Raw genomic sequence first — 19,678 nt, 5'->3', positions numbered from 1 at the left:
CAGGTAAAACGTTTCTGACGTTGTCTCTGGTTCAGGAGTGGCTTGACACAAGGAATGCGATAGTTGTAGCCCGAGTCCCGGATACGTCTGTGTGTGGTGGCTCTTGAAGCATTGACTCCAGCCGCAGTCCACTCCTTGTGAATCTCCCCCAAATTCTTGAATGACCTAAACCCCAGAGAGAGTCTATGGGGTATTGTCAAGAGGAAGATGAGAGACATCAGACCCAACAATACAGACGAGCTGAAGGCCGCTATCAAAGCAACCTGGGCTTCCATAACACCTCAGCAGGGCCACAGGCTCATCGCCACCGTGCCACGCCGCATTGATGCAGTAATTCATGTAAAAGGAGCCCCGACCAAGTGTTGAGTGCATACTGTATACTGTATATGGACATACTTTTCAGTAGATCAACATTTCTGTATTAAAAATCCTTTTTTTAATTGGTCTTATGTAATATTCTAATTTTGTGAGATACTGAATTTGGGGTTTTCATTAGCTGGACGCCATAATCATCAAAATGAAAAGAAATAAACGCATGAAATATATCACCCTGTGTGTAATGAATCTATATAATATATGGGTTTCACTTTTTGAATTGAATTACTGAAATAAATTAACTTTTCAATGATATTCTAATTCATTGAGATGCACCTGTATGTTAAATAGAAACGTGCACTAAAGAGAATATTATGCTGCAGTTTTTAGACACTAAAAAACATCCATGTCAGAGGCACAAAACATAAAAGCATGCAGAGTATGTGAAATACATAAATCAGTCAGACACAGCTAAACAACAATAAAAGACAAGCATGCAGGTAGATGAGGGTCGACCGGCAATTTCAAGACAGACAGACGAGGGAAAGTTCAACACGGACAGAGAAGCAGTTACATTCTAGTGCTGACAGAGTTGGGTACTAACTAACCACTTCTTTAATTGAGCTTTAAATTAACTGTATGTTTGTAGTTCTCTAATGGTTACTGGTTTGACCAAATCACTGATACTTTAATGTCACTTGGAATCGTCACCAGAAAGAGAATTTGACAGCACCTGTCAAAAGTGATTTTGGTCACACTACACTATAACAGTAAAGTTATTGAATATTATTTCCAATAAAAATGCACTAAAATTAATCAAAGTCATATTTTTTCAAAATAGCAGTTGTAGTACAACAAGGAGGAGCCCATTGATATATGAAGTGATTTTGGTCATGCTACACTTATCAACAGTAAAGCTATTGATTATTATTTTCAATAAATATTCACTAAAATTAATCTAAATCATATTTTTTCAAAATAGCAGTTGTAGTACAACAAGGAGGAGCCCATTGATGTGTGAAGTGATTTTGGTTACACTACATTGCATGACAGTGAAGCTATTGAATATTGTTGTAGTAGGTATTTTCCGCATTGCACTTTGTAGACGGTCCCTGCGCACTCGTCTCGCAGCCGGCCGCTCATTGAGACCAATGCAGATTGTCCAGCTCGGAGGAGTCCGTAAAACGGCCCGTTTTAATTAAATTAAGGTTGTAGTTTGTTGTCTACCTAACCACGCTTACAAACCACAACCACACAGGTGTTACTGATATAATTAATGAATCCTTGATCTTGATCTAGTGCTGTCCAATGTTCATGTTGGCTCCTCATAAGGTCGTCGTTACAGCTTATCACACAAGCTTTCAATAATAACAATAACATGAATGATGCATGTCATAATGGACAATTAACCTCTGTATGAGTACACTTACAATGCTCGTGCTCATAGGACTGCCTCCAACGATATGACTGTTACTATCACTGCATCCAGTACTACAAGTACAAGTTACACATACAACACCCAGAGTGAAAACACAGATTTCCTGGGACACACATCATGCAATAGTTACACTTTAGGGTTATAATAATAATAATAATAATAATAATAATAATAATAATAATAATAATAATAATAATAATCAGCATTATTATTATTAATTATTATTAAATTATTACTGTTATAATTATTATTACTTTTCTGTGTGTCACTGCGTTCTGTTAAATCAAATTTGGGGGTACTTTTTCATTTTTTTATGTTCATTCTATATCTGGTCTAAATTGTCTTTAAGTTGTTTGAAAAGCCATTTTCAAAGGTTGTATACAAATGGACTTGCATTGTTGTTTTGTTAAGTATTGTCATTTTATTACTATATAGTTTAAAGTGCATTGAGGATGGTCAGGGCCTTGAAGGCAGCACTTCCTGCCCAGACAGCCCAGCCTGCAGGATACGGCTCCTCTCGCTCCATCCATCCGTCCGTCCATCAGCTGTATGTGTCGTTAGCTCCGCAGCTAGCAGCTCACCAGGCCCAGCGGCCGGCCGGTGCATCCACAGCTTCCAGCCATGGCGTTGGTTACTCTGCAGCGGTCCCCGACACCGAGCGCCGCATCCACCGCCAGCACAGCAACCACTACCGCTGGGGAGGTCAGTCTGGTCCTGGGTGAACGAGGAGCGATGCTCCGGTGTGGTGTGAGATGATGTCTGAGGAAGGCCCGCTGATTGAAGCTACATTAGCACCGTTAGTTAACGTGCTAAGCCAGCTCGGTCTCTCGCTAACGGTAGCTAGCAAACGTCTTCGTTAGCTCCCGATTATCACATATTGTCGTCCACCACTGTGCCAATACGGAGGGTGGACGTGACATTTTTAAAAATACGATACAATGATTTAAAAAAAAATTAAAATCCTCACACCTGTTAAATGTGTTAATTGTAAAGAGCTAACTAGCTGAGTGTGACAAGTGCCTTATGAATGATATAAGCTGTAGCTGAAGTTAGCCGGTGGTGATGTGAGTGGCTGACATTCTCTTCAACGTTGATGTATTTAACGTTATATCACAGTCTGTGTGGCACACCATCAGCACCACAGTGACAGGGCACTCACCGAGCTGCTGCAGTCCACACACAGCTACATTCACACTCATTCACTCGTATTACATCTGAGATTGTTATATTTCAGTCTATGTTTGTATTTCAATCAGGCTTGATTGAGCTATACTCTCTTTAGCAGTCAACTACACTGAATATGTATGTCAATCTCCACTGTGCGGTCCTGTTGGTGCCTCCAGTAAATGAGATTTACAGTCTGGTAAACAGACATATAGGGAAGAAAAAGACTAAACTTTAAGGTTTTCTTATACTTCTCTATCACAGTAGAGAGTCACAGCTCGAGCTATTTGTTTTCTGGGAACTCGGCAAGAAAAAGGGATTGTCCTTCCTCAAAACTATAATCATTCAAATATAACTTCCTTACTTTCAAGTACACGTATGTTCTCTTCAGTGCCAGACGAGGGCGCTAACCCCCAGCCCCATGTTCTGCTCTGCATGACCGAATCAGAGGAGTCAGACATGACATAGCTGGGTTTATTTACAACCATCTATGTTTGAGCTGGAGATGACAACAGAATGTAAAAAAACAACAACCGCTCAACATGTTAATGTCATACATAGCTGTTACTTATTGCAAATAGATTGCTCGTTTTAAAGGAGTCAGGTTTGACTGGGTTCTCTGTCCAGCACCGTGGTGAGGTGTGATGGATGAAGCTGCTGCAGCTATGATGTCATCTACTCCTGAGGGCTGCGTGGGGGGGGGGGGCAGCAGCACTACTGTCTGAGGCAGTGAATGCATGAGGTTATTTCAATATGCTAATTTGGATCTGGGCTGATGATTGCCGATATGTTCGACAGGTTGTAGTTTCAGCGGGGAGATCGACATACTTCATTCAAACTCGACAGAAACAAAAATAAAACTCACCAAAACAGTCTTGCTTAGTCTTTTCAACAATCACCGGTTCTGGCAAGCAATGCTTTTGACTTTGTTTGCCCAAGTGTGTGCAGGCTGGTCAGCTGCCTTGCTCGTCAGCCCCCCGTTATATCCTCGGCATGTAATTTGTTGTAGACTGTGCTCTCCTCTGTGCAGCTGTGTTAGCTCATTTCTTAAGTTGAGGACCTTTTCAAGTCATGTCTGCTCCCCCTGCAATTTGCAAGCTCCTCCAGGTGGCGTGGATGCTGTTAAATGCCTATAACACACACACACACACACACACACACACCTGCATTTGCAGTGACTTCACTGGTATTTGCTTGCAGCACCATGTTTGACAGCAGTATGAGAACAGAAGTACAGCAGTGTACTGACAGACTTAGCTTTCCTCTGCTCTCTTTGATGCTGAAGTCAAACTGTACTCTTCTGTGCTACACTCACTGTTTGATAAACATTAGTGAGCCTACTTTCACTACATAGAGCTGTTCACTTGTCTGAGGGTGGGTAATATGTCACTGATATAACACAATTATACAGCTTTCTCTGATCATTTAATGACAAGAGTATTGGTATCTTCCATAACGCACGAGTAGTTTGTTTAGCATTTCAGTCGTGGGTTATCATGTCAATTTCATTTATCAAAGCTTCTGTTTAAATGTCGATCTTGAACTGTTTGTTAATAATACCAAAATAGGTTGGATGTGGTATTTATCCTTTCACTTATCTGTATTGCAGGATTTTGGGAGTGAAGATGAACGGCGAATAAATCAGAGGTAAGTTTACTCTCCGTTTAGTTTGGCCCTTCTGTTGCATGGTACGCGGCGAAGCAAGTCAGACTTTATACGCAGGTGTTGTTGACTGATTGACTGCATCTGTCTTTGAGTCACTTGGTGAAATCCTGAGAGGCGGCAGACTAACTGGCATCAACAGAGGAGGACGACTGAGCGTCAGTGTAGTAAAACACCTGTCTGTCTCGAACTAAAGATGAAATGTTGCACTATGTCATATTTAGACTTTGGTGGCAGACATTTTGGTAGAAACAAATTGATGATGTAAATAGTTAAAGCCCTAGTATGTACGGTTTTGTCAGTTTTCCGTCTCTCTGGGGCAGTTTCAGTGTTATGACATCTATTTCAAAAAGAAAGAATAGGCAATTTTGGCTTTGTAATCACATGATGTTCACCAAGCAATGTTTTTTTTGTTTTTTTGCAGACTTAAAGGTTTCTTTCTTATTGTTATCTTCCAATAAGCATTCATAATGCATGTACTTAGATTAAGCCAGTGACACCCACCAGAGCTATTGTGAGCCCACTGCAGTGAAGTTGTTAACTGAAGAGACACTAGCTTTTGTAAGAGCCTCCATGTCTTTTGATGCCACATATAATATCGCCTTGACAAGACGGTGACAATGATGACAAAGTAGGTCTGTGAATATGCAGTTTGTTGTTTGCTTTTGTTGTATTTGTGATTTCTAAATCTTTATTGCCCAAAAAGTCACTTGAATAATTGTGAAGTGGATGAAAAGCGAAAATGCGTCATTCCAAGAGTTGAATTTCTTTTCAGTTATGCAACAGCCTTTATCCCCAAGCAATGCATGCGTGTTTGAGAATGATCTATGCATGAAGCGGGTCCCGTCTTGCCTCAGCATTGCTTGAGGGACTGGTAAGACACGCTATGCAATGAAATTAGCAGATTAAGTTGTCTGTTAGTTGACTCTTTAGATCAGGGTGTACTGATCTCGTTCAAAAGATAAATAGCTCCATCTGTTGACGGACAGCCGCTCGACTGCCAAGTGGGAGTGTTCGCACTTTCTGTTCCCAACTGGCCTTGATAACGATGTCAAGCCGAAGGGGCTCATGGAGGCCAACATCGTGCAGGTGTCAGTGGCTCTGAACCAAGGAATGATTTCATCTTTCCATCGTGTACACAGCAGAGTTGGGCAATATGTCCAATCGGTGAAACATGTGTGCGTTTGTGAGTAGATGAGGGATTCAGCATGTAGGGTAACACGAAGAATTATTAGCGTGACACATTTAAACTCACCGCAACACTTTCTCACTCAAATAGCATGCTTGTCAAGACTGGTAGTGATTTATTGCCATAATGAGTCAAAGTGCTGCCTCTGGATTTGAGTAAACAATATGTGTGGACAGGAGAAACTGCAGCAGAAGCATCGCGTCTGGGTCTTTATTGTAGGTTGGTCTTTCCTCAGTGACACGATGACGTCATTTGCTTCCTGCTCGGGGCCATTCCGTGTCTCCACTGACACCTGAGGAGGTTCGTCTGTTCCTCCCTCTGTCGCTCCGTGATGTAAGCAAGAGAATGGCAGCGTTATGCAACTGGCAGCTCCAACAGGAGGTGTGTGCAAAACACTCTGAGACCATAAATAAACTAATGTGGTTACTGCCTCCGAGGAGCCTTTTTGTAGCGAGTCCTCGGTTGTTATCCAGCGCACCTCCCTCACACACAAATGTGGTTCAGAGCCGTGGCTTGGAGTGTTCATCTGGTCGCGTAACTCTGTGAAGCGCCGTCATTCCTGTCCGCTGCTTCTAACGCTTGACCTCATGTGCAGAGGAGGTTCCCATCTACATGCACCTGACACACTGAGGTGGATAAGTTTCCACCTGGAACACGACTGAACGCACATCAGCTCGTAGAGCGCAGTGTCTGCTGGTGACCAGGTGTTATAGACATTGTCCCGTTGACGAGAACAATAGGAGAGCTATCTTGATATCTGTGTCGCAGAGCTATTGTCAACGTCTGTCAGCAAATCCTCCCAGATTAACCGAGTCATGCCACCTCATTGTGTGTGTGTGTGTGTGTGGAGGTGTGAATGCTTAGTGAGAAGGAAAGTTGCAGATGTATTGACATAAAGGATATCAGCCTTCCTAGTTAACCATTAATCATAATAGTCTCTAATACAAACACCTTGTTGTTTGTCTGTGGTGCATCTCGAGAGAGTGACAGTCAGTGCTGGCCACTTTAAGGTGAGCGAAAAGATAAGCCCTCCCTTATAAGCCTGGGTATAATGAGATTTGGGGGTTTGGGAGATTGCCAGTTCTCACTGCCCTTTCCACCAATGCTTGGCCCGTGTGTTCAGCTCCCTGGAGGCACTACCTTGGATTCTGTTGACCCTTAAAGTGGCATGCACATGGAGACATCTCCTGAGGACGTTTTGGCCAAAATTCCTCCATCTGTTTTTTTTGTCTTCCTCCAATTGAATAACTGGTCTTGCTTTTGGAGAGACTTTTTTTTGTTTGATAGCAACACAAACTACTGGAAGTGACATGTTTTGCTTCGGCTAAAGAGTCTTTTTTTTGCTCATGTGTTGAAAAGCAAAAGAAAGCATGTCGTTGCCTTTTGTGTCTCTTAAGTAAAGTGTAGGAGAGCTTATCATGACAGTCAGTCTTGGTCTTCTTGCGTGCGTGCGGTGTGAATGTGTAATCTACAGTGAACTGTAAAAGAGTGACAGATAAAAACAGACTGAAGGCACAGTTCTGCAGCAGCGGGTGGAGACTGCAGTGCGTTCCTTCAGGCAGGAGTCTGAATCGCACCCAAACACACGGAGACTCTCAGATGAGGGAGGAGAAGGAAACAGAAGGAGTGGCATCCGAACAGACGGCCCTTCTTCACTGAGCGGCACAGATGAGTGCAGCCTGTCAGTCAATCAGTCAGATGCGACGGGCCAAAAAACCTGAAACCTTGCTTTGCCCTTCACCGTTTCTGGAGGCAGATGAAGAGGAAGTAGCTACCGGAGGAGAGGCGTGGGCTTCCTACCGGTCAACAGGATGCACCTGGTTGTAGAACCCATTCAGGAGGCCGTGATGAAGATGCTCCCGTATTTTGTGGAAAACGCTGTGTTGACCCAGAGTGAAATAAAGCGCATGTGAGTTAAGTTTATCTGCTGGAATGGGGGCTTTGAACCCGTGGGAACACGTTCCTTCACTGATGAGATTTGAGCTCAGACACTTGAACAAGGTCGGGACTTATTATTGTTGATGGTTTTTAACAGATTGGAATTTCAAATATTTTGCTCTTCAGCAGACTGAATCAATCACTGAACATGTCCAGTAAGTTAGAATGTTGAGGTAGCAGCTCTGACTCCCAGTAGTCTGTTCTTCTTTACAGCTGTTCCTCTTTGTCTTTCTGTCCGTGAAGGAGGCACAGACACCGTAGGTTATAATCGTGTAGAATCTTTGAGGCGATCTGGAAGCTTTTTTTTGTCGTAGTCTTTGTTTGCTTTGATACCAGATGTATTTTTAGCCGTAGTGTTTGTGGAGATACTGATAGCAGGATGTCGCTGGGCAAGAGACGGCAGAGCTGAGGCTGTTTAATTAGGACGTCTGAGTACAGCCAGTAAAGTATAGAATAGCTCTTCACTTACACATGAAGACCTTTCAAGAGTGCACCTTTTTAAACGGGTTTCTTCTGGTATCACAGGTCAACCTGAGGACTTGAGTTACTAGTTGAAATAGTAGAAGATGAGCAGCAGGGATTTGCACCCAGTAATGAGGCTGTAGCCCTCGTCTTGCCTCATATTATCCATCACTCCCTGACAGTGGACCCTCCTGACAGACTCATAAATCTCAAAACAGGGAACAGAGGCTGAAACAGAAATCCACCAAAGTGAGACAAAAGCTCTCGTTGAGACGTGTCCACCCCCGTGCTCTGTCACTGTGGAACTTTTTTTCTGTGGTGTTGCTGGGGGCGGAGGGAATTCATTGTGAGGTGCACAAAAACGAAGTCCATTGTTCCCACGAAATCATCTGTTTGGCCCCGGCCTGCTTCTGGACGTGGCTTTTGAAAGTGTTATCAGAGCGAGCCGAGTGAGGGAACCGCTTCAGAGCTGCATATAAACATGTGCTGGTGAAAGGTTTAGGACTTTGGTCAATGGGTTGTGTGTTTAGAGATGTAGGGGATGTGTCCATATAAAAAGTTTAACATTTTTCCAGGATATGCACTTACGTAGGTTATGCTTTTGTGATGATGCCAATAATCAGTATTTTCCCACTTGGTATTGGTACTGCAATACAGATTTTTTTTGTATTAAAGTAGTGCAAACCGCAGATGCAAAACAGGTTAGGTATTTCTGGCATGTCAATCTTACGCTATCCTCAGTAAATACAATATTAGATTACAGTATAGCTCTTTAAAGCTGACACTATATCATTACAGTGATTTCATAACAGCTGTATTTAGAGATTTCTATCTTTTTTTTGTTTTGTTCCTGTCGCTCCTCAGTCCCGTGCTTTGCTAATGATGTCCTGGTTTGCCAGACTGCACACACACACACACACACACACACACAATACACGGTGCATGTGCTCCACCCTGCTGCCAGGTAGATTTATGAATGTGCTCACATTGTTTTTGAATTGTCTCACTCGCCTCACTTCTTTTTATTGCAGTTCCCTGCTTATGTCATGTGTTGACAGCTCCGATAGCCTGACCTGAAAGACTCTGGGTTTTTACAGGCAGGTGTGAACTGGTAATTGCCGTTCTTCAACAATCGTGAAAGTTAATCATCACAAACGACTGCAGTTGGGTCAATTATTTAGCTCTGTGTTGCATTACAGCAAGCCAGCAGAGGCCCGACGAGTCAAATCTGAGTGCAGCCCTTTGCAGCAGAAAGAAAGACAGATAAGCATTCAGGATCAAAGCTTGATTCACGGCTGCTGCAGACCTGAGGTCTGCGTCTGTAACGTGGCAGCTGGGCTTTTTCACTCAGCTGTTGAGGTAATTCACCAGCAGCAGGCCGCCATGATTTATGCTCAACTCGCTGGCTGCGTCTGCTGAATTGAGCGGTCCCGTTAAAACTGAATATCTCATTTGTCTCGTGTCCCACTACTCGGCGTCGCCGTCCAATGAACAAGCTGGAACGGTTGTGCTGAGCTGTCGCTCTGCGGCGTGGTGTCTGATGTATAGCGTCTTATGTTTCAGTGCCTGTAACTCCTCTCTCCCGTTTGTTTTGCAGCCTGAGTGAGAGCTTCTTCATGGTGAAGGGTGCTGCTCTCTTCCTGCAGCAGGGGAGCAGTCACCAGGGCCAGAAAGCACATCCTCACACCAAACACGCAGGTGAGAAACACGAGTTGAGTTTGGTGTTTGTTGTGGAGAAAGTTACTTACAGTGTCCATTCTATGAGGGTCTTGATTGATGGTTGTTTTACTGGGATGGCTGGTTGGGAGCTGACTTTAACCTGGTGATAGACTGCACCATTGTATTGGTTGGAGGTTAAGGTCACATGACAAGTTGGACTGCACAATGAACTGGTCTGTGTCATCAATCAAAGGCTGTCACTTTTGAAAGACACATTTATTGCTTTGAAGACATCAGCCTTACCTGAAAGTCTACTGGCATGATGGGAAATCCGCATCAGCCAAAATGCTGCCAAGTGATTTGGCACGTCATGGCTGTGGTTGGCAGCTTTGTCCACATTTAAGCTGCTTCTCAAAAACGTGTGGTTGGGGAAATGGTTTCCCAGCAACTCTGTCCCTCAGAAAACAAGCGGATAGTTCGGTGACTTTTGCAAAGTGATTGTTAAAGGTGTTCCTGCTCTGTGAACTGGTATCCTACCATCGGTGCCAGTTTTGTGGGAATAGGCGGGACACTACGGATCTTTGATACGTTGCTGACCAGAGCTGTGACCCTTTGTTATAAAGAGGAGACTGAATTTGTGGATGTATCTGAAAGTCCATCTTCTTTTACATTCAAGTCAGCCCACTAATACAGACAAAACTGTTACAGGTAATAGATGTAGTAGAAGTCAGTCGAACTGGTTTGAACATCAACATGGACGCATAATACATAATTGTCTGCAGATATATTTTTGTTTCTGTGTATTGCTCTCGAATCTTGCAGCATCCAATAGGATCAATCAAAACCATCAAAAACACCCTTTAGTGTTGTTGTTTTGCAACTATCTGCTGCCTTAATTGATTGTACCACAGTAGTTGCTTTATGAGTGGTAACGCGTTGACCATTATGATGCAAAGTCTTTGAATGTTTTTTATATTTATAGCTACTGTGAGGAACTTTAGTTTTGTGTTGATTTTGGCGGTCCCTGTAGACAAAAGTGGTCGTGTTTCAGAGCACCAGAGTCCCTTTTTAGAAAACCTCTCATTTTACTGCACATGGGGCCAGACAGTCGGCCCTGTGCAGTCTTGGCTCTGGTTCTCCCGGGCCTCCCTTCCCTCCAGCGGGCCCAGCAATACGGCCCGGGCCGCAGCGAAGCCACATCTGGGTCTGTTTGCGGTGTGCTGGTCTCTGCTGCAGTCTGAGCTAAAGGAGTTTCTGGTGAACCTACATGATTACGTGCAAAATCCAACTCAAGCATTAGGATTACCTGTAGAGAAACAGACTATTTTCTTGCTGATGTCTTGTTTACTTCTGTAGGTCATATAGATGCATCAGCATTAAATTGAGACTGTTTCATAATAAGTTATGTTCCTCACAGTAACTTCAATCTTAAAGAACAATTCTGGACAATTGCAGTTCCCTTGTTACTGTTTCTATGTTCATATGCTCTAATTATAGATATGTTTTAATCCATTTCCATTTATTGTCAAGGTAATCTACTTACATTTTAGACAATATTCATCAGGCTAAATTTAAAACAAGTTGGTGCTCACTATTAAACTTCACAAAGATTTATTTATGTATCGGTTTCTGTCAAATTTAGTTTGACATAAAATGTATATACGTTCCAAACCTTTATCCAAAGAAAACAGAAACAGATTTCTATGTTCAGACAATGACGCATATATGAGAGGAAGTGATCAAAGACATGTTGTGGAGAAGCTCATGTACAGTAATGTCCCTTTAAACATGTTTTGACTGTGATTTTACTGAAGAGATCTGTGATATGAGATGCAATGACGACGTGACCGAGCAGAGTCAGCCACACTGTTTTATTGCCATCGGCTGTCTATTCAAACCAGTCAAGATCAACTGATTTGTCTGCCGGTTGTGACATATTTCAACATAGTTGGCTCTGCATCAGCTGCTGCTTTGCATTGCTGTTGGCCGATCTCCACACCCTGTTTCATTATCCTGCTTCACCGACACGTCTCACATGCAGACCTGTCACAGCCAGCACTGAGGAATGTCAAATGAACAAAGACAAGCTCTTGAATTGTGGTTTTGTGCTAATAGATTTGCTCATGCGAGGATGGAAAATGTATTGTTAAATGATGACTCTTCATTGGAAACATGTCGTGTGATTAAAAAACATGTAATACGTTATTGTCGCCGGGATAATGGATTTATAGTGTTAAACACTCGGCAGCAGTGTAACTTCACATACCGACACTTAACAATGCAATGCCTAAAATGATTTGCATGCATTATGTTTTCATGAATATCAGTGTTGTATCAGAATGTATGACGAGGCAGATTTATAATCACTGACATCAAGCAGTCTCTGCTCGTCCAGGATCATTTCTCTTTCTGACCTTCTTCAACAGGCGACTTACCTCAACACTTGCAGGTGATGATAAACATTCTTCGCTCGGAGGACAGAATCAAACTGGTGAGAGACAACAGAAGCATCAAAACATGCGCACACACACACACACACACGTATAGGAAAGTGACTAAGACACCTGGCACAGGAACCCCTTCAGAATGCATTTTATTGTGCACTTAAGATGCTTATTTGTTCAGTGTAATTATTAGGTCATGAGAGGGGGTTTGAACACACTCATGAGAGCATTACCAAATCTTTCCACGGTGTGTGTGTGTGTGTGTCTGCGTTAGTGTGAAGCTGAGTTATTTCATTTTATGTTCAACCAGCTCTGTGTTCTCCGTCTCCTGGGGACTCAGTTACCCAATTACATCCAATTTGTACTCCATTTTTCTTTGCACATCCAGCTGTGACACTTTGTTCGGTGCAGATTTTAGCAGAAGGGTCAGTGCGTTTTAACATTTTGCCTCTCTAGGGCATTTGCTGTTTGCGTACAATCAGAGTTTAAACTCCTGTGCAAACGAGGCATGAAAAGCAAAAAAACCTGCCACACGAGATTTATTTGAACATGTACGGCTCAACCCACACGTTTTAAGTGTGACCGTCTTGTACTTAAATTAAGTTTATGCTTAAGTGAAAGCATTTCAGACTAACTACAGTAATTGATTGTATTTCTGGCTTTGAATTTAAAGTAAAACCTCTGTACCCTGTCCAGGCGGTGCGGCTGGAGAGTGCATGGTCAGAGCACGTGCGGTACATGGTGGTGGTGTACACCAGTGGGCGACAAGACACAGAGGAGAACATCCTACTGGGAATCGACTTTACCACCAAAGACTGGTTAGAGCAGTGTGTGTGGGGTTCTGTGATCGCTGTTTGCCTGACAGATAGCCGTCTGTTAAACGCTACCAGAGCTCCATTTCTGAACTGGTATCTTCATTTGCTTTGTGTTTCTAGTGGACATGATGTAGGAACAAATCTACATTTATGAATGTGATCAAACACTCACCCACAGCTCTCTGCCTCAAACTGGAGCTGCTATACATGCACTGCAGAGTCAGAACATATTACAGTAGTTTGTGTTCCCTTTTCCCAGTCGGCAAATGAGAAAGTGAGAAAATATTTGATTGTTTCCAGTAAATCAGACATGATTTATACTCTCTCCTCTGCCAGCAAAAGCTGTTCCATCGGCATGGCGCTACCTCTGTGGAGTGACACAAAGATCCATCTGGATGGAGACGGGTGAGTTGTCTCTGTCAGTGTGACCCCTGCTGTACGGCTGCAGCATTTAACCCGGTGATGTTTCCCCTCTGTAGCCAACGCTGCCGCTACACCTGACACTTTGTATGAGCATGGAACACACAGAGCTACACTGTGCTCGGGGGAATGAGCATCTGTTTGTGTTTCCTCCTCAGCGGCTTCACTGTGAACACGGCGAGCCGGACTCATGTCTTCAAACCCGTGTCAGTGCAGGCCATGTGGTGAGTAATAAACAACCTCTGGAGCCACAGCGGCTGTCTAAAGAAATTCAGCTTTATGACATGCCACAATAAATCTCCCGAATGTGCTGCAGTGAGGCAGCTTGAGGCAGTGCTGATTTATTCTGCCCTCTGCTGACATGAAGACGCATCTGCAGAGAAGCTTTAACAGATTATTAAGACTGCTAGTAATGTGATTATTTTAAAAATGCATCGCAAAATTTGAGTTTTACTTCAATCATCTAGACAGATGACCTTTATCTTTCCAAACTCAATCTAGGTCAGCCCTGCAGGTGCTGCACAAAGCATGCGAGGTGTCACGCAGGTACAACTACTTCCCTGGAGGCATGGCTCTCACCTGGATGGGCTACTATGAGAGCTGCATCGCTTCAGACCAGAGCTCCATCAACGAGTGGAACGCCATGAAGGACTTGGAGACCACGCGGCCTGACTCGCCCACCATGTTTGTGGACAAGTCGGTTAACAAAAACTTCAATTGTTTTCTTTATGTTAAGACTTGGCCAATCGCACCTGTTGTTGACATTGCACACAACTGGAATTGTGCAAGTGCTGAGCTTTCAATGTGACTTAATCTTCGGTAGGCCTTCAGAGAGAGAGAGGACAGGGGGCCTTATTAAAGCCAAACTCAGAAGCCTCATGACGTGTCAGGACCTCGAGAATGTCACCTGCAAACAGGTAAATATACATTAGTAGTAGTAGTAGTACACACGCACACTGAAATAAACCACTGCTTTGCATTTCTTTATCGGGGTTTCATTTTCAGTGGCTGCATTTACATTTTGCTCTCTAAAGATGGAGACACAACTCAGTTCTCTTACTAGTTTTCAACCCTGGGATGTGACTTTTACTCTGGATGTCCCTTAGAGAAGACTAGTTTCAAATGACTTCTACTATACGATATAGGATTCTACCGACCGGGAATCGGATCGAAAAATACTCACAATAGGTTGATCGTGGTGAATTTCCGTCAGTGAGATAATTATGAATATTCTCACGAGTGACTTTAAAAAACAGGTACTGATGTGTTTCAGTGTTCTTTGATATTCCATCCATCCTACAATTACATAACATTTGTAAACTCATCCTAGGGATTATGATGGAGTGTCTTAACAACAACACAAGAAAAAAAAAACCTCCACACATGAATCTACATGTAAAACTCTCTTCTCAGATCCGTACAGAGCTGGAACAACACATGAGCTGTAACCTGCAGGAGTACAAAGAGTTCATCGACAATGAGATGCTGCTGATCCTGGGCCAGATGGACAAAGCCACGCTCATCTTTGACCACGTCTACCTGGTGGGACAACTGATACCGTCTCTTACATTCACCAAAGTATCTGTTCATTCCTATAAATAAGATTCCCTTTCCATCCCAAAGGACGATTGTTTTTGGACAAACTTACAAAGGTTTGAAAATATACTCGGTCCAACAGTTATTTCCTTCATTTGTTTGTAGGGATCGGAATGGAATGCATCTAATTTGGAGGAGCTGCAAGAGTCAGGGTATTTATTTTATATATTGGAGCTAAGATAAGCAGAAAAAACACATTTTCATGATGATTTGAGCGAGAAAGAATGTTGTTGATGAGTGAACACGCTCTTTCCTCCCCAGGGTGAGCTACATCCTCAACGTTACCAGGGAGATAGACAACTTCTTTCCAGGAACATTCAGCTATCACAACATCCGCGTCTACGATGAAGACGCCACCGACCTGCTGGCTCACTGGAATGAGACGTACAACTTCATTGTTAAAGCAAAGTGAGTCCTGAGTGGAACAGAAAACATGTTGCTCATGTTTGTATCGGTTTATAAAAACATCTCGTCTTCAACGGTCAAATGATCCGAATGTCACTTCACACATTTACTGTATTTGAGGGATCGGATTACTTTTCTTCCTCTATTTGCAAAGAGAATTATGATTTATCCGACTGAATGAGTGACTCAAATATGTCTTCATATTTCATTCACTTAAATTTATTGTATTTTTTGTAGTTGTACATTTTTTTATTTCACTTTATTGTCAAGCTAATATATTATGGATATGTTTTAACTGTTTTTATTGAGCATGAAAGTTGATTCTAGACCTTGGAAGCAGTAGTTTGACATTCAAGGTCTGAATTCCTAGAGCTATTTCATGGACCTTGAGTTAAGATTTTATTATTTTTATTGTATATTTTTTTTTAAATTCTCCACCCTAGAAAGAACCGCTCCAAGTGTCTAGTTCACTGCAAGATGGGTGTCAGTCGGTCTGCCTCCACTGTCATCGCGTACGCCATGAAGGAGTTCGGCTGGTCGCTAGAGAAGGCTTACAACTTTGTCAAGCAAAAGAGGAGCATCACAAGACCCAATGCAGGCTTCATGAGGCAGCTGGCCGAGTACGAGGGCATCTTGGATGCTAGGTACAGCCCTTCATGTGTGTGTGTGTGTGTGTGTGTGTGTGTGTGTGTGTGTGTGTGTGTACATGTATGCGTGTACATATTCGTATGTATAGTGTTGATTTCTAGTTGTCTTCTTTCAGTGGACCTATTTTTTATTATTTGTATATTTCCAGTAAACAGCGTCACAACAAGCTTTGGCATCCAGACGCAGACTGTGAGATGGGAGAGGGGCAGCAGGGCTTGGCTCAGTGTTGTGGAGGAGAGGAGGGCGACCACCTGACTCCAGAGCCGGGCATGTCTCCCTGCTGTGAGGAGGCGCTGTCTGATAAGGGGGCTGCATGTCCCTCCCCGCGCAGGGCTGTTGCACTGGAGGTCGACCCCGCCTACAACAACTACTATTTCCGCCGACTGTCTGACTCGGCACTGGACAGCGAACCATCGACGCCTGTGCGTGGCCCTCCCCTTGTCGGGATGGAGAAGGTCTTTATAGAAATCGAGGATGTGGAGCGCGACGCTCTGCTGGATGATGAGGGCTTTGACGGGCGTGAAGGCCCGCCGCTCCCCCAATGTGGACCTTCAGCAGAGGGGGCCGCAGCCCAGACGAGCTCTCGGGGGCCTGAGCCCCTGGAGGAGCTGCGTCTGAGGCTGGAGTTCAGCACAGTGGAGGAGGAGGATGAGGAGGAGGTGCAAAAGGAGGAGGCAGAGATGGAGGTGCTCATGCAACCAGATGATGGCGGTGGGGAAGGAGGCGGAGGAGAGGAAAAGCAAGATGTGGAGGTAGAAGGGGATACAGAGGGTAACGGGATGGACCTGGCAACCCTCAATGAAAACTCCAACAATAACAACCATTTGAGCGCTCCACCTAACCTCAATGTAAGTTTGATATATAACCTACATCTTAGAATGAAAATGCTGTTACTAATTTCATGAATCCAGTTTGAAAAAAAACAAGAAAAAAACACCAATTCCCTTAGACATTAATTTTGTTTCCTGTCGTTATTTAGGAAAAAGCTTCCCCCCTTCCTCCTCCAGTTGATGCTTCTACGCTGTCCTGCTGGGATTCTAAGTCCAAACTGAAAGAAGACATTCCACCCCTGGTTTCCAAGCTTTGCCTTAACCCCAGTCCTCCTGAAGTTCCAAGTGCTTCGTTCCCACTGTCCCAAACCTCTTCTGAAGGCCCCGCATCTTCAGTGGTACTGCTGGGCCCCTGCGGCCCTCTGTGTGACTGTGCCAACTGTGCTGATTTCTCGCCCACAGCTCTACTTGACAGAGAGGAGCAGCCAGGAGACTCGCTGCACTTCCCGGAGCAGAAGAACGACGGTGGTTTATTGGAAGTCAAGACTACGAGTCAGACAAGTACATCCGCAGCTGCCTCAGCGGCTCTCCCTGAGCTGATGAGAATGGACTCGGAGGAAGAGAAGCTTGCCGTGGCTTGCTGCGTCGGCCAACAACAGGAACCCCTGCTGCAGCTGCAGATATCCGGACTGGTCCGCCGGCGTGCAGAGAGACTAGAGCGACTTTCAGGTTTATCCCAGGAGAGCTTGCTCTCTGTGAAGCCTTTGCACGCATGCCAAAGTTCTGAAAACAGCCCTTTTCCCACAGAGGAGGAAGAGAAGTGCTCCAGCTTCACCGGAGACTTCCCTAAATCTTCTACACCACGCCAAGTGTGGTTGGAGCCACTGGTGGTGCCACTGACCAATGAAGCCTTGTTGGGGGTGGTGGGGTCTGGGCTGCTCACGCCCACCTCCTCGCCTCACGGCTCCACACTGACACGCAGCTCCAGCAGTGACAGTCTGCGCAGCGTGAGGGGGAAACCCGGCCTCGTGCGTCAGAGGGCGCAGGAGATCGAGACCCGCATGCGCCTGGCAGGCCTGACTGTGTCCTCGAGGCTGAAGCGGTCCAACTCGCTGGCCAAGTTGGGCAGCCTCAACTTCTCCTCGGAGGACCTGTGTTCAGTCTGTTCCTCAGACGCAGGAACACTACTGCTCCTCTCGCTGTCCCCAGAGCCGGGCCTGGACTGGGAATCCCCCACCACCTCTGCTGCGCCTCGGCCCTTTAAGGACCTGCACACTCCAGAGAGAGGACGACCAGGTGAGCCCAGAAGCTGACATATCAAACGGAGGATGTGTACACTCCACCCATCCCCTCGTCGGTCCCCCCCGTGTTGCTGGATAGTTGAGTCAAAGGAAACTAATGAAAACAATAGAAAACAATGCCAACTGTTGTTATAGTGTCCACTCTCCTTTGCCACATTGTTTCTCAAACTGCTGTTCACAGTGATGAAAATCATATTGCTGTATCTGACAAAGTGTATAACGCCATCAGTTCACCTCTAACTTTGTTTGATTCATGGACAAACAAGTGCCTTACCTATGAGACCATAGGCACAGAGCTGTGTGTTGGACTGCAGGAGGAGACGGTACAAGACGCTCTATAACCTTTACCTTCACAGCGGTTGGTACCGGATATTTACCAAATGATGGTATCCATTGGCACTGAGATTATTTTTACCTGTCTCATACAAAGTGGTAGCCTACGTTGACAGAAAGCAAAGTGTTAATAAATGTAGAGTTGTTTACCGCACACTTAATGTTTTAGATGCTAGAGGGGTTTTAAGATGAATGGTTACCTCATGTTGCATTCATGGAGCTCCTCAGTTCATTCGCTGATGTCGAATTAAAGTGAGGAAATCAGTTTTGAGGTGTGTGATAATGCATTGCTGTGAGTCTGTGAGTGAGTGAATGGGATCAAAGTGAAGAGAGAAGGTTGTGACTTTGTTTTGCCAGAGTCACACTCACTGTTTTCAACAAACGTTTCAGAGTTTGTTGTTCCTTTGCACTGCTTTTTTTTTTTTTTAAATATTGAGTGGACACAAGCAAGCTATCTTCCAAAATAACATCAGAGTAATGTTATTGACCTCATCATTCCCTACAATGTTGTTGGGAGAGCGAAGTGAGGAGTCGTGTTGCATGGCTTGAAATCGCCCAGTGTGACAGAAACTGAAGATTTATAGCAGTCGAATCATATAACGTATGTGGGGCTAAAGTTAGGAACATGAAACATTTTACATCCAAAACTTCCGTTACTTTAAATTCGCTCACCCTTGAGGATTGCCAACATTTTCAACTCATTTGTGCTTTTTGAAATGTGTAAGACCAAAGTCCTTTGGCTGTCTCGACAAATTGAAAACACCATTGAAGCTGTACAAAATATGTGCACCATACACATATCTCACACACACACACACACACATCTTTTTGCACCTTCTGGGAGGATTGAAAGAGACTCTGTGTAGTCATCGGGCTCATAGCTGTTAAGTTTTTATGCTCCGCTCATCAGTGAGTCTGAAAGCTTTTGTGACACGGACTCGACGATCACGATCGGTTACTTCACAGTTTTGTAACCGTTTTCTTTTTATATTTAAGTATGCAGTAACTTTTGTACTGTACAATGCTGTAGTTTGAATGCATATTGCACTTTTTATGTTGGTCAAAATAATGTACTGTATTTGTTAATTATGGAAATAAACATTTCTTTTACATAATAAA

The 19,678-nt window shown here is 44.0% G+C and overlaps 1 protein-coding gene across 2 annotated transcripts; it reads left to right on the top strand.

The window, feature by feature from the left end:
- Positions 1–2,241: 2,241 nt before the first annotated feature.
- Positions 2,242–19,678, top strand: ssh1a (slingshot protein phosphatase 1a). Of its 2 annotated transcripts, XM_031856425.1 has the most exons (15): positions 2,242–2,455; positions 4,527–4,564; positions 9,766–9,866; positions 12,254–12,318; positions 12,968–13,089; positions 13,423–13,491; positions 13,665–13,730; positions 14,008–14,202; positions 14,330–14,423; positions 14,920–15,048; positions 15,208–15,254; positions 15,364–15,510; positions 15,951–16,151; positions 16,304–17,003; positions 17,135–19,678. In XM_031856425.1, the coding sequence occupies exons 1-15, from the start codon at positions 2,375–2,377 to the stop codon at positions 18,236–18,238; spliced, it is 3,159 nt and encodes a 1,052-aa protein (XP_031712285.1). In that variant the 5' UTR covers positions 2,242–2,374; the 3' UTR covers positions 18,239–19,678. The 2 variants fall into 2 exon arrangements, with proteins under 2 accessions (XP_031712285.1, XP_031712286.1); XM_031856426.1 differs by lacking the exon at positions 2,242–2,455 and having other exon boundaries at positions 4,475–7,677.

This window comes from Anarrhichthys ocellatus, unplaced genomic scaffold, assembly GCF_004355925.1.
Source record: "Anarrhichthys ocellatus isolate YVR2014 unplaced genomic scaffold, GSC_Weel_1.0 scaffold17, whole genome shotgun sequence".
Lineage (NCBI taxonomy): Eukaryota > Metazoa > Chordata > Actinopteri > Perciformes > Anarhichadidae > Anarrhichthys > Anarrhichthys ocellatus.
The sequence above is the reverse complement of the archived record's forward strand: the minus strand, read 5'-3'. Positions and strand labels throughout refer to the sequence as shown.